This window comes from Dendrobium catenatum, unplaced genomic scaffold, assembly GCF_001605985.2.
Source record: "Dendrobium catenatum unplaced genomic scaffold, ASM160598v2 fragScaff_scaffold_621, whole genome shotgun sequence".
Lineage (NCBI taxonomy): Eukaryota > Viridiplantae > Streptophyta > Magnoliopsida > Asparagales > Orchidaceae > Dendrobium > Dendrobium catenatum.
The window spans coordinates 32,412,350-32,431,582 of record NW_021319083.1 but is presented as its reverse complement, the minus strand read 5'-3'; the positions used below and the strand labels follow the sequence as shown (position 1 = coordinate 32,431,582).

Below are 19,233 nucleotides of genomic sequence, written 5' to 3'. Positions count from 1 at the left end.
TATCTAATGTTTTTTGTGAAAAATTGCTCTTATTATTGTAGCTACCAGTCATTGTGCATTTTCCATTTTGCTACTCATTTCATTTTGCAGGAGTTATTTAGTGTAGGTTTATTGAATTTTGGAGTTCTGACTGGAAAGATGGTGTTGAAAGCTATTATTTGGATCTTTCTTATTTTTTGGGTGCTCACACCTATGCACCATAGATTATACCTACTTTACTTTGTGCTTGTGCTTAGTAGGTAACTCGAGCTCTTAGGGGTTTTTTGGTTTCTTTTTGTAGCTCTTTTGAGCAGTACTAAGCTTGAGGTCCCTTTTAAGGACCTTATAATATTTTCCTTAATCAACGCGTAGACCCCTCTATGGGCTCCCCCCCAAAAAAAAAAATGTATCCTACTCTAGTCAACAATGACCCCTCCTACAAATATAGGTAATTCTACCTTCTTTTTTGTGAAAACATTATCTATATATATATATATTTCTATGTTTACTAACATTTCAAGTACATCTTACACCAAGCACTACTAAAGGATTAGACCTCAAAATTGGGTAGTATAGGATTGATTTTTTGCAAGAGTTCGTATTTTTATCTTTTATTGAGTTAATGCATTATAAAAGGTGTGTGGTAACGTAGAAACCATACAAGCACACATAAATGAAAATGAATTTTTTTTTTAAATTGTATAATACTGTATTAATCATACTATATGATTAGTTGTTATATAAATTGATTAAAATTTTTATCTTAAAAGGAAAAAAATAAATTTGAAACAAAATAAATAGTACAGTATGAACACCACATCATACTGGATGATCAATTATAATAAGAAACCCCATTATCAAATCTAGCTTATCTAAACTAGGAAATTTTGAAATTTGAAATTTAAACTATTTATATTATACAAATCATTTTGTATTGTATCATCTTTTAAATAATGGCCTAATTAGTTCAGTTAATTAATTAATCAAATAAGATCTGATTGATTATCAATCATTCTATATTATACATATATCATACTGTATAAAACCATCGAGAAGTCTACAGACAAAGTATGGTTCATCTAATACAATCCAAAAAGTACACTATTCGAATCACCTGATGGATCTTTGGATGATATTTGTTTATCCTATATGATATCATCTTGAGTTGAGCTAGTTTTACTATATTAATTTATTCATATAATACAATCTGTTAAATTACTTTAATTGATTATCCTATAAGTTATTCATCCTATAGTACTATAGTAAGAGAACTTTATTAATCATACTATATGATCAATAGATTTTAGTGTATGAATAGTTATAACTAAATTAAAAATTAAGTTTTTCTTAGAGCCTCTTATTTAAAATAAACTCTTATTTCATTTTAAAGAGTCTTTGGCAATCAAGGTTTTCTTGACATGGCTAAATTAAAAATTAAGATTTGAGTCTTCAATAATATAGAGTCTGAAAAGTGATTTGAGCTTGGGAGAGAAAAGTATATTTAGAGATAGGGAGAATATTCTTGTCAGATTAAGGAGCAATTATTAGGTCCTTTCACTGGATGTAGAGGAAGGTTCGGTTTTAGGCAAAAATAGGTCAAAAAATGCAAATACGTATTTTTTCAAAAAACTCGGTATTTGTACTTTTTGAGGCAAAACCGAATCTTCCTCTAGGTTCTTACACTGGACCAAATAAAAGTTCTTGGAAATTAAGGGAGTATGAGAGAGTCTTACTTCGGATACCGAATGAGTCCAGGACCATTAAAAAAAACCCTACGTCACTTTGACGCTCGATACCAGCACACCGTAAGGTATTCGCCTGTATTTTCAGTTTTTTGTCGAACGTAATAACTCTTCCAGGATATGACCTAAATCCCTTCCCGGATCTTTTCTCCAACAGGCTCGCTCTGGCTAGTCCTCTGGACAAGTCTCTTTGTCGACCACGCCGGCTTCCTCCTCCTCTTCCTTCGCGGGCGCCTGGTCCTCACTACCGGTTCCTTATCACATTTGCCGATCTGAAGTGCAGTCGTCGTCCCGCCTCCGCCTCAGATGTCGTCCCGCCTCCGACGCAGACGTCTCCCTACGCCGCCTCGTAAGGTAAGTCTCCTCCGCAACCCTTCATACTCCATGTCTCAATTCCTCGTTCGTTTCACCTCTGAAGAGCATCTTTCTGTTCTAAACGTTCGAGCTCGGCTACACCGGTTGCTCGGGTGGAGCTTGAACTGTAGGTCTAGCTCATCAGGCAGAATGGGCTGGAGTTCACTTAACTCCACCACCCTTGACTACCAATATTCTTCTGTCGGCCCAATCGACTAAGACTTTCCATGGTCCGAATGGTCTAAAATGCCCTGATAACATACGACATATCAATGTGATCAAGTTGGTCATACTTTTGCAGGTTGTTTGGATGCAAGTAGGAGTTGGTGAATCCGGCTTTTGTAAGACCTGTAAATTTGAATAAGTCAATCATAAAAAAAGTATTTGGTGGCCAAATGTTAAGTCTGAGTTATCTTTGAAAACTGTTGGATTCTTGTTTGAGAATTTGGGTGTTTGGAATTTTTATAATGATCGTGAAAGGAAATTCATCTAGCTGCATTTCCAGAAAATTACCTTCCAAAACTTATTAACCAGAATTACAAAACTAACCTAGGTTTTTTGAATCTCAACAAGCATAGTTTATGGAGATATTTTCCCATGATCGTAACTCCAAAATTTTGAGCTACTTACTCCATCAGGCAAGACAAATACATCAATGTGCTAAAGTTTGCCTCAAAATTACGTCCCTTCACAAGTTTTATTGTTCAATCTACCGGGCATCATCTTGGATGAGTGAACTAATGGCATTTATCAAGATAGTAAATTGTCAAAGTAAATTCGCGACACAAGGAAAAATGTTAATATTCATTGTGATCTATTTGATCCTTTGTATTGGGCTTAACTGAACCCTTTAGGTTTTAGAATAATAGATCCTTGATGTGGATTTCCGAAACAACTTTTCTAAGCACAAGGAGAAAACATTGTGCATAATATATATAACACCATATATAAAAGTAAAAATAGGGATTTGTAGCTTCCTCAGTTAAGTGTTCTATTCCGCAATCATGGATGTAATTAAGGGCATTCCATCCTTGGGAAGCTGTGACCTATGAGTAGAAAGTCCTTAATAAGGATGAAAACTTTACTAAGTACATTTTTTACTTCAATCAGCCTCTTGAAAATGCCACATTTTCGAACCTCAATTGTTGGAGCCTTGGATTTAAATTATTCCAAGGATTAAACTTGTTGTAGTTGATGACTAAAATGCCTTTGTAATCAAAGTAGAGATTGTAGGGAGTTTTAGAAATAGGGAAGCAATTATAATGTTGGCCAACTCATAGAAAACCTCCCAATTTGATAGCATATTGGATTTATAGAATTAAGGTTTAGAGAATGAAGATGATGCTAGTCTAGTTAACACTTGGAAATGTTAAAATGGATTTTATAGTTGAGTTGTCGAGTTTGTGTAGAGTTTTCAGGAAGATCAGGGTAATGAATTTTATGCAAAAGCAGGATTAGTTCTAGAAGCCTTAGTTCTTTTTCAAGTGGAGGTAAGGGACTCAATTCCTGTAAAACTTTTGTAGGAGATAGCTGGATTGTTTTATGTAATGGGAAATGTGATATTAGAGAAGTAGAAGAATGATTTTAATAAAAATCAATGTACAAAAACATAAATAAAACCCAATTAAATAGAGCAACCTCTCAACCACCAAGTCATATGAGGGAGAAACTGTTTTCAAAACACTTCCAAATTTAATTCCAAATCATAGTAAGTCTTGTTATAGTCAAATATCACATAAAAAACATTCCTTAGAATTTTACACTTTAATTTGAAATTCCACCCAAGATAGTTGGTTGTTCCTTTTAAGGGGTTGGCTGGGTAGTTGCTTGGAGGGAGATGGGTTATTCTCTTGTTTCATGGGTAGTGGAGTGAGGTGGTTGTTGGGATGGTTGACAATGTCTATCTATGATGCATAAATACAGACATGGACATAATACAACATTGATATGGGACATGTCAATTATGGAAAATATGACATGCGTACGGCTTGAACATGACATTATAATTTTTAAATAGTGCATAAAAATTAAATAAGCATAATATTAAGAATTATAAAGAAATTATTAGTCAGCATCATAATTATTTGTCTAGCTTGTTATATAAAAATAAATAAGCATAAATTATTTAATACAACATCAAGAAAATAATCATAAATTATCTAATACATCATCAAGATTTAACTAATCACTAAAAGGTATAATAGGATTAGCTTCTTCATCATGTATTTGTCTTTTGTCTTCAATATCATCATCATGAAATATTATTACTTCCAATTCTGACTCATCAAGAGGAAGTCCTGCAATATCCCAAATGTTTTTATCACCTTCCACATGTTGTTATCACCTCTTAAATCTTCTCAAAATTATTATAACCGAGGAAAAACAATTTTCATCCGTGACAAGTATTTTCAAAGTTGGGAAATCATTTAATCTAGAAAGCCTCATAGAGTGATTCTTTATAAAATTTTTGATTAAGACAATCTGTAACAATTACTATGATCTAATAATCATTGTAAGTAATTTTATTTTCCTTGATATTTTTAGTTACAAAAATGTTCATTGAAGTAAAATTGAGGGAATGCACATCGAGTACAAAAGATGTGATGATATATTTAATTATCAAGTAACCCTCATGCTCTACAAATTCGAACATTGCTGATTCTAAATTGAATAACATTTAAAGATTCAGCCATCTCAATTACTTATTTGATCAAATTGAAAATGAAAAATTTATTTTTATATGACCCTTAAGAATTATAGATTTAATAAACATTGGGTAATCTCTGTTACTGCCATAAAATTGATAAGCCATCTTCTTCCAGGGTCGGCCTAGCCATCACATACCAACCTTACTCTTTTCTCTTTCCATTTTCTAACTGTAAGTTTAAGTAACTTCTCAATATTGAATATCTCCTTTGGCAATAACTTTGTCTAATGACATTATATTTTTGGTAGCACATAAACTACAAGATTGTTATTACAAGCAAAAGGAATTGTGTTCTTGTTCTTGTGATGATGATTTCATTTAAGTTTTAAAGGAAGGCTAGCTTAGAAATGTTTTTGCAATTTCACCATCCAGTTTTTCTTGTATTTTCAAATTAAATGACTTCTCCAAATGACTCTCTGCAACATCTTTTCTTTTCTTAGGCTTATATTCGTCCATTCAAAATGATCCTATTCCAACATTATTTATCTCTCTTTAGAAAGAGCCTTTTTATCCTTGCCATAGCGTTGCTGATTTGCTTTTGCAATTCATTCAATTGTAAAGAACTAATTGTAGGGAAAATTTTAATTCCATTATCAATAATCATCAACAATTGGACTTTCACTTTAGAATATGAACATTTATAAATGACATTATAATAACTGCATTTGAATGTTATATTTACCCCACCTTTAGAAGATTTTAACTTAGTTACATGATTTCACAAACTTTATTATCTTCAATATTAGGCTCTATTGAACGAAATCCATCATCACTAAAGCTCGTTATTCTTTTATAGAACATTTAAAAATGAACATAAACTCTTAACTTCTTATAGAGCACATGTTGAAACTTGAAACCAAATGATGAAATGGATAGATAAAAGAACAAAAAAGCCTCTTACCATTATAAGTTTGGCTTGGCTATTTTTACACATTTTTATCCACTCCATATAAGTTTGATTTAAATTTAGTGTTTCCTATCCAAATATAAAAAATAGGGAATAATTTAGCTATTTATAATTTAATTTTTTAGAATAGAGTGAAATGTTGCAATTTTATTTTCATGTAATTCTCTCATAACCGGCTATCTCTTCCCCCTCTATTTTTTGTCAAAACCTTGCAGGCCAAAATTTTGACATATAATTCTTTCAAGTTGATGAGTGGCTTTACTCTTAGAGACATGATACACTATGAGCATATATGTGAAAAGGTTGGAGTAGCTCCAGTGGAAGATAAGATTAGAGAGAGTCGCCTTAGATGGTTTGGTCACATAAAATGACAGCCTTCTGATGACCTATAGGAAAGTAGATGCATTAGATTTGACTTATGTTAAGAAAGGTAGAGGTAGACCTAAAAAAAATTTGGTTAGAAAATATTAGAAATGATCTTTCTTTTTTAGATTTAAATGAGAAGTAAACGCTTAACATGATACAATGGAGAAAAAAAATTCATGTAGTGGGATAAAAGCATGATATTTTGTTGTTGTATATACAAAAGAACAATGAAACAACTAGGAAATATTTACTGAGCCTGGTAAAATTTGAAACCAAATATTTAAGCATATTAAAATAGCTAGGAAAGTAAAATCACGCAAATGAAAATTGAACCATATGCAGTGAAATGGATAGAAAAAATAACAAGAAAGTCTCTTACCTTCGATACAATAAATGCGAACTTTAGCAAAGAGAGGGGATGTTGGACATCGTCATGTGCATATATCAAGAAGGCATGGCAGATCAGGGACATGATTGTTCAAGGTGACATCGAGTATTATTATTACCAGATGCGGTAACCATGTTTCCTACAAATATTATTAGATATATACAATATTACTATCAGCCATTAGGGATCCTCATTGTTGATCATTTCAACCTTAGTCGAGCATAAACAACTGCTTTTGGAATGTGGGATATGGGCGAATCGGGTATTAATCAATTTAGTAAATTTTTTAAAGAAAAGATATATACTCTTAATAAATTATAATTTTCAAAAAGAAAAATTATATTTAAAAAATAATTTTGTAGTAAAATATCAGGATAGTGATATTGGATACGCTTGTTTGATTTTATTTTAATATTATTTTTATCGGACACACCTTTGTCATTTTTTACATATGTCTTAGCCATGTCTGACATGTATCTGTGTTCGACTTCTGTTTGTGTGCGACAATGCGTACTTCCTTAGAGAATAGTGTCGATACATCATAGATTCCTTTTAAATCTCCTTAAGTCTCTCCTTGACTCTTGGAATAGTTTACATAAGTTCCATGTCATAATTCTTCATTTGAAGGTCAAAATCATAAAAGTTCGTTAGCGATGTTAAGCTTTTATGAACTAGCCCAAGCTAACCAAGAGGGGGTGAATTGGTATTTAAAAAAATCTTTCAATTAAAATACAAACTCAAACCAAATCAAAATTCACCATAAAGAAATTTAAAGTATGAAAATTAAATTCGAAAAAGCAGTAGTAAAAAACACATAAATTTATAGTGGTTCGGTCAACTTGACCTACGTCCACTGCACGGAGGCGCCCTCCTAGTTTTGCACTAAACTTAATGACTCTTATTTTGTTGCCATAGCAAGGTGGAGAAGCCTTTATAAAACCTCATTTCCACCGACACCGGTGAGGCAGAGAACCAAACTTCTTTTTCTTCCTCCTGAAGCAGGCAGATAACCTTGATCGATTGTTGAAGTGGACCTCTCTCAAACCTCCAAGAACAAGGGACGACAATCAGAGAAGACGACTTCGATCGTTGCTTGGAGCAACCTTTGTGAAACCCCTTATAAACTCCCCCTCACAAGATCCTCTTTCTTTCTCTCCATTTCTCTCCCTCTCCTCTAAGCTCTATTAGGTCAAGACAGCAACAAAAGATACTCTATTGGGAAGAACAAGAGGTCTTATATAGAAGAGATTCAGAATAGCTTTTAATTGCAAAAAACCGACTGTATCATCCAACACGATATGAATATCATCCTGGACGATCAGCGCAAATTTTGCTCAATCAGTCCGGACGGTTTTTTGACGATCAGAAGGTTTTTGTTAATGTCGTCCTGGACGATAATATATCGTCCTTTACGACTAGTACAAATCGAAGAATATCGTCCAGAACATCGCCCTAAAAGGGTGTCTAAACGATGTAAAAATAACTAGATCGTCCAGGCCGATCTCATGATCGTCCTGAATGATTAGTTTAATTCAGCACATATCGTCCATAACATCGCCCTGAAGAGAAGCCGGCCGATGTTTTATCGTCTAGGAATCAACTAAGGTTTTTGAATTGATTATCCCGGCTGATCTTTAGATCGTCCAGGACGATATGATCGAGCAATCAAACCTTAATTGCTTTCCTTAATTACCAAATTAATTTAGATATAATTGAACTGCATCGTCTTAGCCGACGTCCTGGACGATGATTAAAAATTAAAACTACCTAAAGAGATCTGACGACTGATTCTTTTTGATTTGAGCCTATCGTCCCGGCCGATAGTAATATCGTCCATGACGATGTGCTAAATGACGACTACCTTAACTAGGATGCCCTAATTAGGATTTCTATTTTTTTGACGGATCATCTAGGATTTATGGATTATCTCCCATACGATATGACCAAAAACAGAGAACTCTAAAAAAAGTCAGAAATTTTCTAAGTGTGTGTGTGCAAGGTTACTTAGCATCAGGAACCACATCGTTTATAATAAACTCATGAAAAAAGGAAAAGATTACAAACTTACTCAGACTTAGTCTACTCAATCTTGAGTTGACTTCATTTGCACTCGATCTTGTAGACCTGAAATATTAGTAGGCAAGACAGTCGTAAAGAAGCAGAAGTATCATAAATGTTTGCTATCATTAAAATTAAAATTCTTGAAATCAGATTCACAATAATCTCCCCTTTTTTGATGATTATAAACACAAAAAATAATTAAAGGCAGTTCAAAGCAGTTTAATGAAAACAGTGTGAGGAAAAACATAGTTCAACTATCCAACATAAAAACATAATAGACTAGAACAATATAGCTACTCCCCCTTTTGACATCACAAAGGAGGGAAAAAGAAGAACAGCACAAACTAAAAAAAGAAGACTAAAACAAGAAAAATAGACTAAAAGAAAGACGACCCTTGATCATCCGAGGGAGGAGGTGGTGGTGGTGGATGTGGCTGAAAGTAACTGGAAAGAGTCGCAAATTGCTCCCCAAGCCAGGCCATATCCTAATCGTGCTGGTGCTGTTGGTGAGCCACGTAAGCGTCAAAACGAGCAACGTCCTCAGCATGTTGCTGCTCCTACGCAGTAATATAGGTCTTGAAGCGAGTCTCCCATTGGTCGAATCGCTCCACCAGTTGATCCAGCTGAGAGTGCTGGCAGAGCAGAGAAGGTTCAGGAACAGGTGCAGGAGCTGCCTCCTCAGCTCCCTCGGCTTCCTCGTGCCCCGGGTGGAGACGAGTACTGTGAAGAACGTGGAAGGAGTTGTTTGAGTAGAAGGCATACTTCAAATTTGGTGGGGTAGGATATTAAAGGTTGTATTTTGATTTTAAGACATAGACAATGATGTCCTAGGGCAAGATTGAGCTTCCTCCTATGTCTTGCATCTCGAATAGTCGTCAGATGTCAATGTAACGAAAAATCAGATCAGTGGCATTGAATTCATGACGAGCCAAAATGTAAAAAGTGGTGATCGAAAGAAGAGTGATATGAATACGATCACTAGCTTTTGGAAGAATTGTAGTGCGAAGGACATGCTGGATTGTCCTAGCATCTTTGAGTAAGGTACTAGACTCTCCAACATGAAAGTAAGCATTAGTGTTTCTGAGAAAGTGGTTGGCCAGAGCCCAGTCGTAATCAGGATCAGAACACATGGTGTGGAGTTTATCCCCTATGGTGGAAAGTTGCAAAAGCTCTTGATAGTCCTGATATGTGATTTCGACGGGACGTCTATTCATATATGACTGAACAGTAGTTAAAGAGGAATTTATGCGAAGGCTAGTAAAAAATTCAAAAAGTAATTCCGAATTGAAAGGGACTGTGAGAGTAAAAAGAAAGGTCAAGGAAGTGTGCGCAAACAGATTAAGTACATGATAGGAGAGAATTCAAGGATTGACAGCTCGGGAAACAATGATCTCGACTGTCTTGTACCTTTGATAGGCTGCTTGATCGTCCGCCTCAGTGAATCGAGGATCCAGATTTGCACTCGAGGAACTCCTAGAAGGATGGCGAGACCTCTTCCTACCGGGCATAATCAGGCAAACAGAAGGGAAGTAAGAGCAAAAGAGAGTGGAATAAGAATTGTGTGAGAAAACTTGTTGGAAAGGCTCGGTTTATAAAGAACGATTCGTTCGTCCAAGACGATCGCAGAATCGTCTAGGACGATCGGGTGCAATAATTGCATCTGGACGATTGCTCAAAAAGGCGGTGAAGTCGTTCAGGACGATCAGACATCGTCCAGGACGATAAGACACAGGCGATCGTCCCGAGGAGTCAAGCCGGACGACCGTTGAAAAAGAAGATTGTTTGGGACGATTAGGTGGATCGTCCAGGACGATCAGCAATAATTGATCGTACTGACCGAATTAAAGTTGAGTGTCGAATTTTGCCATGTGGATTGTCCAGGACGAACAGGTGTATTGTCCAGGATAATAACCAATAATTGAGCAGAGATTGTTAATATCGTCCAGGACGAGGAGGATTGTCCATGACGATCACAAATAATTGAAATAGAAGACGATAATGAATTGTCCAGGACGATAATGAATTGTCTAGGGTGATTAGAAGCAGAGGAGTCAAAATAGCCATTAGATGAAATTTCAAGAGTGAAATGAACAGATCGTTCAGGATGATATGAATATCATCCAGGATGATGTGACAAAAAAATTTCAAGATAGAAAATGGATGAAGATGATCAGAGAAGGCCCAAACACATAAAAATCAACTTAAAAATACGAAAAAGACAAGAACAAAAGCAAAACAAAGGTTTTTTTTAATCAAAGCTTGAATATGATAAATTCTCCTTGTGATTGATTTAAAAAATTTGTAAGAATCAATGAGTTAACCTCGTTGAAATCCGAAAAAAAGTTGTAGAACAACCGATCTTGTTAGCCCTAATTCGGACTTCTCTCAGGGGAAATCGTCTTTTGAAAATAAGAATCTAAATCAGAAAAATCAATTTGATAAGAAAAAGAGATCCGTTCAAGACTTGATTTCAGAAAAAAATATTTTATAGAATAATATATTAAAGTAATTAGTTATGATCATGAATTTTGAAATCAAGCATTTGAAAAATATCAAGTGACACATGAATTCTTCAAAATTTAAAAATTTTAAAAGAGAAGTTTGTTTTTGGTGGGCTCATTTTAAGCTTCTTATCAATTTGATTGCCGCTCTTTGCGCATCTTTTGATTTTTGATACACTTTATGTATATATATATTTTCAATTTGACGTTATTGCACATCTTTTGATTTTGGTATCATTGACCACTTTTATTTATTTATTTTTTTAAGCTAGATTAATTTTTCAAAATTCGTAAATATTATCAATTGTGATTATATCTTCCAGATATTAGAGAAGAAAAATTCATTCTTTAATATAAAGAAGAATGAATCACAAAACAAAATAAAAAATGATATGATAAATTCAACGACAAGATTACAAAAACAAGGGACGACGATTGGAGAAGACGACTTGGATCGTTGCTTGAAACAACCTTTGTGAAACCTCTCACAAACTCCCCCTCACAAGATCCTTTCTCTCTCCCTTTCTCTCTCTCTCCTCTAGGCTCTCTCAGGTCAAGACAGTAGCAAAAGATTCTTTGGTAGAACAAGAGGTCTTATATAGAAGAGCTTTGGAATAGCTCTTAATTGCTATAAATCGACTTTATCGTCCATGACGATATGAATATTGTCTAGGACGATCAACGCAAATTTCACTCACTCAGCCCGGACGGTTTTGGACAATCAGAAGGTTTTTGTTCATATCGTCCAGGACGATAATATATCGTTATGTACAATTAGTACAAATCAAAGAATATCGTCCAAAATATCGCCCTGAAAGGGTGTTTGGACGATGTAAAAATAACTAGATTGTCCAGGACGATCTCACGATCGTCCTAGACGATTAGTTCAGTTCAGCACATATCGTCCAGAACATCGCCCTGAAGACAAGCCGATCGATGTTTTATCGTCCAGGGATCAACTAAGGTTTTTGAACTGATCGTCCTGGCCGATCCTTAGATTGTCGGCCAGGACGATATGATCGAGGAATCAAATCTTAATTGTTTTCCTTAATTATCAGATTAATTTAGGCATAATTGAATTTCATCGTCCATGTCGATGTTCTGGACGATGATTAAAAATTAAAACTACCTAAATAGATCTGGCGGCTGATTCTTTCTGATTTGAGCCTATCGTCCTGACTAATTGTAATATCGTCCAAGACGATATCCAGGACGATGTGCTTAATGATGACTGCTTTAACCATGATGCCCTAATTAGGGTTTTTATTTTTTTGACGGATCGTTTAGGACGATTTATGGATCGTCCTAGACGATATGACCAAAAACAAATAACTCTAAAAACAGTCAAAAATTTTTTCAAGGGTGTGTGTGCAAGGTTACTTAGCATCAGGAGCCACATCGTTTTTAATAGGCTCAAGAAAAAAAAGAAAAAATTACAAACTGACTCAGACTTAGTCTACCCAATCTTGGGCTTGCTTGAGTTGCACTCGAACTTGTGGATTTAAAATGTTAGTAGACAAGGTAGTCATATAGAAGCAGAAGTATCAGAAATATTTGTTATCATTAAAATTAAAATTCCTGAAATCAGATTCGCAACAAATCACATCTGATGTTGCCAACCATTCTCAATAGTTGAATTTTGCATACTTGTCTTCTTTCGAATTATATGTATGCTTTATGTGATATATTGAAGCTTCTTGATGCATAAATCACTCATGACCTACCCTTTACTCCACTATGACATTTTATGACCATAATAACACAACAGTTAATCATGATATAGCTTTTGTGAAAGGCCAAGATGTGCCAATAGGGGGGTGAATTGGATATTTTAAAATCTTTTTTAACGAAAAGAAAAATCTTTTTGTAACTTGATGCAGAATCGAATTATATTCACAATAAAAAGATAAATTATCAACTTCACCCACGTAGTTAATCACAATGAAAATAAATGCGGAAATAATAAAGGAAAGAACACACCAGATTTATACTGATTCGGTTAAATCTTGACCTACGTCTACTCCCCGAAGGCACCCTCTGGGTATTGCACTAAACCTTAAGTAATTCTCCTTTAGCCCCCATAGTTAGGCAGAGAAACCCTTACAAAATCACTTTTACCTTCCTCGGTGCAGCGGAGGAGCTGGGTTCTTTGACACTAAAGAGATATTCTTCTTCCCAAAACTTCTCTCAAGACGAACCTTGAATCCGATGGTACTGAGGTGCAAGCTTGCCGGAGCAACCGTGTGAAATTCCCTCCACACTCTCTTGAAATCTCATACAAGGATCTTCTTTCATTCTCAAACTCCACCCGTTTCTCTCTCGCTTTCAAGTTCTCTCTTCAAGTTTTCTCTAGAAAAACGAAGCTTCAATGACGGCCAAAGACTCTTATAAAGTCTTATGAGAAAGCTTAAATAGAGGGCTTCAAAAAACCCTAAAAAGTTATTCTAGCCATCAAAGATCGTACAGTACGATCGCAGGATCGTCCAATATGATGTGCAGAATTTGACCTGTTAGTACTGTACGATCATTAGTTAGTACTGCAGGAACAGTTCAATTTGCCTGTTTGTATTATACGATGTCCAGTCAGTACTGTATGAACAGTTCAATAAAAATCCAGTTCGTCTAGGACAAAGCATGGGACGACCAAAATAGTCTCTGTTGATCGTATAATGCGATCCAATTCGTACAGTACGGTCAAAGTATCAAAATTAAGCTGTTTTGATTGACTGATCACAGGATTAAATTAGGTAATATTTTAAACATCATACAATATGATAATGTTTGTACTGTACGATTAGAATAACTTTTCAAATTCAAATTTTTGCCTAATTTAAAGGACGGTAGGTTTTCTAATTATAACAAATCGTCCAGTACGATGTGGTGTTCGTTATGTATGATTAGTTATATTTTAAAAATATATTTTTAGGAAAATAAAATATTTTAATTAATTTATGTTACACTAGATCGTACAGTACGATCCAAATCGTACTGTACGATCAAGATCGTATAGTACGATGTACAGAAAAATTAAAATATCTAAAATCATTTTTTTCTCCCCCTGTGTGTACATGATCACCAATGTAACATACATCATTACAAGACTTGACTCAAGAAATATAAATTACAGTCTCATTTAATATAACCAATTCTACACAATCTTGAGCTTTGAATCTTCAAAGAACGGTGAATGGTGTACATGAAATATTAGTCAACATACAAACAAATATGCACTACAAACACTAGGAGAAATAAGAGGTAATCAAATATTATTTGTTATCATCAAAATCATAAACTCGGAAGCCCGAGTTGCAACAATCTCTCTCTTTTTGATGATGTCAAATAATATTGGTTGAATTTGCAAATTAATAATTTTCCTTTTAAATTCCCCTTCATTAAAAAAATTACATTAAAAACTTGGGGGAAGTATTTTTTTATTTTTTAAAGCTAAATAACAAAAAAATTTAAAACATAAATACAACCAACTATAATATATTCTCCTCTTTGACATTATAAAAAAGAAAAGATAAAATAACACATAAAATTAAAAACACAATAAAGAAATGAAAACAAAATTATGTTTCAAATATAATAAAAATTAAACACACAAAATAGATAAACAAAGACACAAAAACACATAAATAAAACACATAGACAAACCTTAATATGCTTATATCTCATCGCCTTGTTCCTGCTATGATGATTCAGAAGCTAGGTCTGCCCAGAAGATTTTTTTGCTTTTTATCTTTTTTTTCGATATTACCATCGGTTTATTTTTACTCTTTTCCTTTGCAGGAAGAGTTTTTAAGTTAGGGTATTCAAACTTCAAATGTCTAGATTTCCTACACCCAAAGCAAATAACGTCATAAGAAAATTTAAAATTTTTACCATTTTTATCTTTGCTCCACTTTTGTTGATGCTTATACTTGTGCTTCAGTAGACTTTCGAATTTATTTGTTATCAATGCTATCTTCATCCCTGTGTTTGACTTTTAACATTATAGTCTTTTCATCACCTGCATCCAAAAGTCTTTGACTCATACTTTGCTCGTAGGCAATGAGTGAGCCTATTAGATTGTATATAGAATAAGAATTCAAATATTTTGATTCACATATAGCCGTGACTTCGACATCAAATTTATTAAGTAGAGAAAGTAAAATTTTGTTAACCTTTTCATAGTTTGAAAGTTTTTTACCTAAAACATGCAATGACATCAAAAGTTGAATAAATATAGTATATATGTCTAAGATCATCTCATAAAATTTCATGCAGAAAAGTTTATAATAGTGTATTAGAATATTCAATTTAGATTGCTTGACTTCACTAGTACCTTCGTATTTAGTGCATAATATATATCTCAAACTTTTTTGCCAGTAGTACATATCTAAATTCTCATGCAATCATCAGAATTTAACGCACAAAAAAAAATAAGCATTTAACATTTAGTTGATCATTGATTTGTTCTATTCTACTCCATTTAGTAAAAAGAATATCAATTTTGACTCCATCTACAATACGTAACTGTACATAATAGTCAGTTTGAATCGTATGTCATATTCGATAATCAATTGATTGCAAGAAAGTAGACATGCGAATTTTCCAAAAATTAAAAGAAATATTTTCAAATAAAGGTGGTCGCGTAATTGAATAACTTTTCATAATTTTATGATTTCCAAATGTGTAAGGATTGTCTTTCTCAAAGTTTCTAAAACACTATTTTTGAGATCTCGCTTTGATACCAATTGAAAGTATGAGATGCGCCAATAGGGGAGGGGGTGAATTAGATATTTTAAAATCTTTTTTAACGAAAAGAAAAATCTTTTTATAACTTGATGCAGAAGTGAATTACATTCACAATAAAAAGATAAATTATCAATTTCACCCACGTAGTTAATCACAATGAAAATAAATGCAGAAATAATAAAGGAAAGAACACACCAGATTTATAATGGTTCGGTCAAATCTTGACCTACGTCCACTCCCCGGAGGCACCGTTCGAGTATTGAACTAAACCTTAAGTGGCTTTCATTTAGCCCCCAAAGCTAAGCTGAGTAGCCCTTATAAAATCACTTCCACCTTTCCTGGTGTGGCGGGGGAGCTGGGTCCTTTGACACCAAAGAGAACTTATTTTTCCCAAAACTTTTCTCAAGACGAACCTTGAATTCGATGGTACTGAGGTGCATGATTTAAAATTGCGCAATATGAGGCTCGCCTTGAGGCCCGCCTTTGCGTAATTCCAGTAAAAAACGTCTCGATGCTTACGCATCATGTTTTTTTTAAGAGGCTTGCGCCTCAACTTGGTTGAGGCCCGCCTCGCCTCACTGGCATGAGGCTTACGCCTCACGCTATATATATTAAAACTTACATAAATCTTGAAGTAAATGCCCGACATTGGACTCTATAGGAGAGGAGGAAGGGGAGAGAGCAGTTCATCATAATGATGATTCAAATGAAGAACCCCTTAATGATGACAGTGCTGATGACTTATGAGTTCTTATGTGATATGTCATTGCTATTTATTTTTGGAAATTGGAATTATATGTTAATGAAAAAAATATTGGGATTTGGGAAAGAGAATTTTGAGTTGAACTATATTTCATGTTGTTTTATTATTGGGATATTTTGATTTCACTTCATATCTTATGCTTTTTTATGTTTTATATTATTCAGTCATTGTATATAAAAAATTTATCATTTTATATTTACGCAATTTTTGATTTTGAGGCTTACGCCTCAAAACGCCTTGAGGCTTACGCCTCGCCTCACGAATGAAAAACGTCTCAGTACCCGAATACACAATTTTAAACATTGATGAGGTGTAAGCTTACCGGAGCAACCGTGTGAAATCCCCTCCACACTCCCTTGAAATCCCCTCCAAGGATATTACCCCTCTCAAACTCCACCCTTTTCTCTCTCCCTTTCAAGTTCTCTTTTCAACTTTTCTCCAAAAAAATGAAGCTTCAATGGCTGTCAAAGACTCTTACAAAATCTTATGAGAAAGCTTAAATAGAGGGCTTCAAAAAATCCTAAAAAATCATTTTAGCCATCAAAGATCGTACAATACGATCGCAAGATCATCCAGTACGATGTGCAGAATTTGACCCTGTTAGTACTGTACGATCACCAGTTAGTACTGTACAAACAATTTAATTTGCTTGTTCGTACTGTACGATGTCCAATTAGTACTGTGCGAACAATTCAATAAAAATACAGTTCATCCAGGACGAAGCATGGTACGGCCAAAATAGTCTCTGTTGATCGTACAGTATGATCTAGCTCGTACATTACGATCAAAATATCAAAATTAAGCCTTTTTGATTGACTAATCACATGATTAAATTTGACAATGTTTTAAACATTGTACAGTACAATAATGTTCGTGCAGTACGATTAGAACAACTTTTTAAATTCAAATTTTTTTGCCTAATTTAATGGACGGCAGGCTTTTTAATTATTACAGATCGTCCAGTACGATGTGGTGTTTCTACTGTACGATTAGTTATATTTTAAAAATATTTTTTTCAGGAAAATTAAATATTTTATTTAATTTTTGTTACAGCAGATCGTATAGTACAATCCAGATCATACAGTACAATGTACAACAACAACAACAACAACAACAACATCAAGCCTTTATCCCACTACGTGGGGTCGGCTAATCGTAGTACAATGTACAGAAAAGTTAAAATATCTTAAATCATTTTTTGCTCTCCCTGTGTGTGTGCACGGTCTCCAATCTAACATACATCATTACAAGACTTGACTCAAGAAATAAAAATTACACTCATTTAATATAACCAATTCTACACAATTTTGAGCCTTGAATCTTCAAAGAACGGTGCATGATGTACCTGAAATATTAGTCAACACACAAACAAATATGCACTAAAAACACTAGGATAAATAAAGATGTAATCAAATATTATTTGTTATCATCAAAATCATAAACTCGAAAGTCCAAGTTGTAACATTTTGTACATTTTAGCTTAAATTTTGCAAACACAAATACTTGGCCATCATCCTTATTTCCTCTCCATAGATATTGTGATAGATTTATGATGCACTACATTGCCAATGCTTGGACAGCTTTTCAAAAGCTTACATTTATGTGCATAGTTCTATTTTCCAAAGCCCAATCAAATGTCTGAGGATGTTTATAAAGATAGTGGGCCCTGCTATCTTGAAGAGCAAAGAAATAATGAGATAAAAATAAAGGAAGAGATGTGTACTGCAGAAATTTGGTTGATAAAAAAAATTATAACTAAAAGAAGTGCATGGGGGATTTGGCCATCAGGAAGAATGTAATAAAAAAAAAAATAAAAAAAGTGATGTGATACAACCTGCAATGGAACAAAAACTGCTTGGGGATTTTAGTATAAGATTTTAAAGCCTTGCTAGTTATAGATTTAATGCTTACCCAAGTTAGATTTTCAGAATTATCAAGTTGAAATTAAGTAAGGCATGCGGTTATAACTAGATTAACGGGACAACATCAAATTGACAACATAGAATTAGAGAGTAATGCTATGGGGAGAAACAATAATCCACAATTAACAAATAGAACTTTTCACCTTGGGTCTCTCACTCACTCTCTTATTGGTGGCACTTTTAATGGAGGAAGATTGAGAGCAACCGAGCGATGCCACTAGGAGACAAATGGCGCACAAAAGCGTAGTCCGTTGGAGCGGTAGCCGGTGGCGGGTAGTCCATGGGATGACGAGTGAGCATCCAACGTCTTATCGAAACTTCATTGACGGCTATGGTGGGGCTAAGAGGCAAATGCAGGAAATCTGAAATAAAATTCAGATTTTAGCGGTTTAGGAGAGGGATTTAATTTGAATTTCAAATTAATCCAAAGAGGGAGAGGGGGACGACAATGGGGAGAAGATTTGGGCTGAATTTGTGGAGCTATTAAGGTGATTAGGAGAGAGGGGGGGCCATTAAGGGGGGAGGAATTGATTTCAAATTTCAGATTTTGAAATTTGAAATTAAAATCATGGAAAACTGAAATTAAACCTGAGGGAGAGGGGTATTAAAGAGGTGTTTAAGTAGTGATGAGGTGGCAAGTAGAGAAAGAAACAATAGGAGCAGGTGGCTGGCCATATGGGAGAGAGAGAGAGAGAGAGAGGCTTGGAATTAAATAGGTGGGGACCACAATTAATTAATCAAAATTTGAAATTTAGATTTCAGATTTTAATTAAGTCATGTAACTCCTTTCTTGAAAGAAAATT

At 34.4% G+C, this 19,233-nt stretch overlaps 1 protein-coding gene across 5 annotated transcripts in view; it reads left to right on the top strand.

Annotated features, from left to right (window-relative positions):
- Nucleotides 1-1,714: 1,714 nt before the first annotated feature.
- Nucleotides 1,715-19,233, top strand: part of LOC110096099 (E3 ubiquitin-protein ligase HOS1) — a 97,780-nt gene continuing 80,261 nt past the window's right edge. For 4 of the 5 annotated variants that reach the window (XR_002303057.2, XR_002303058.2, XR_003700903.1 and 1 more), the window contains exon 1: nucleotides 1,796-2,075. Coding sequence is in view for 2 of the 5 variants with exons in the window: in XM_020821867.2 (XP_020677526.1) it covers nucleotides 2,028-2,075 (48 nt within the window). In the remaining 3 variants the exon portion in view is untranslated. The other variant, XM_028695331.1, reaches the window with a different exon arrangement.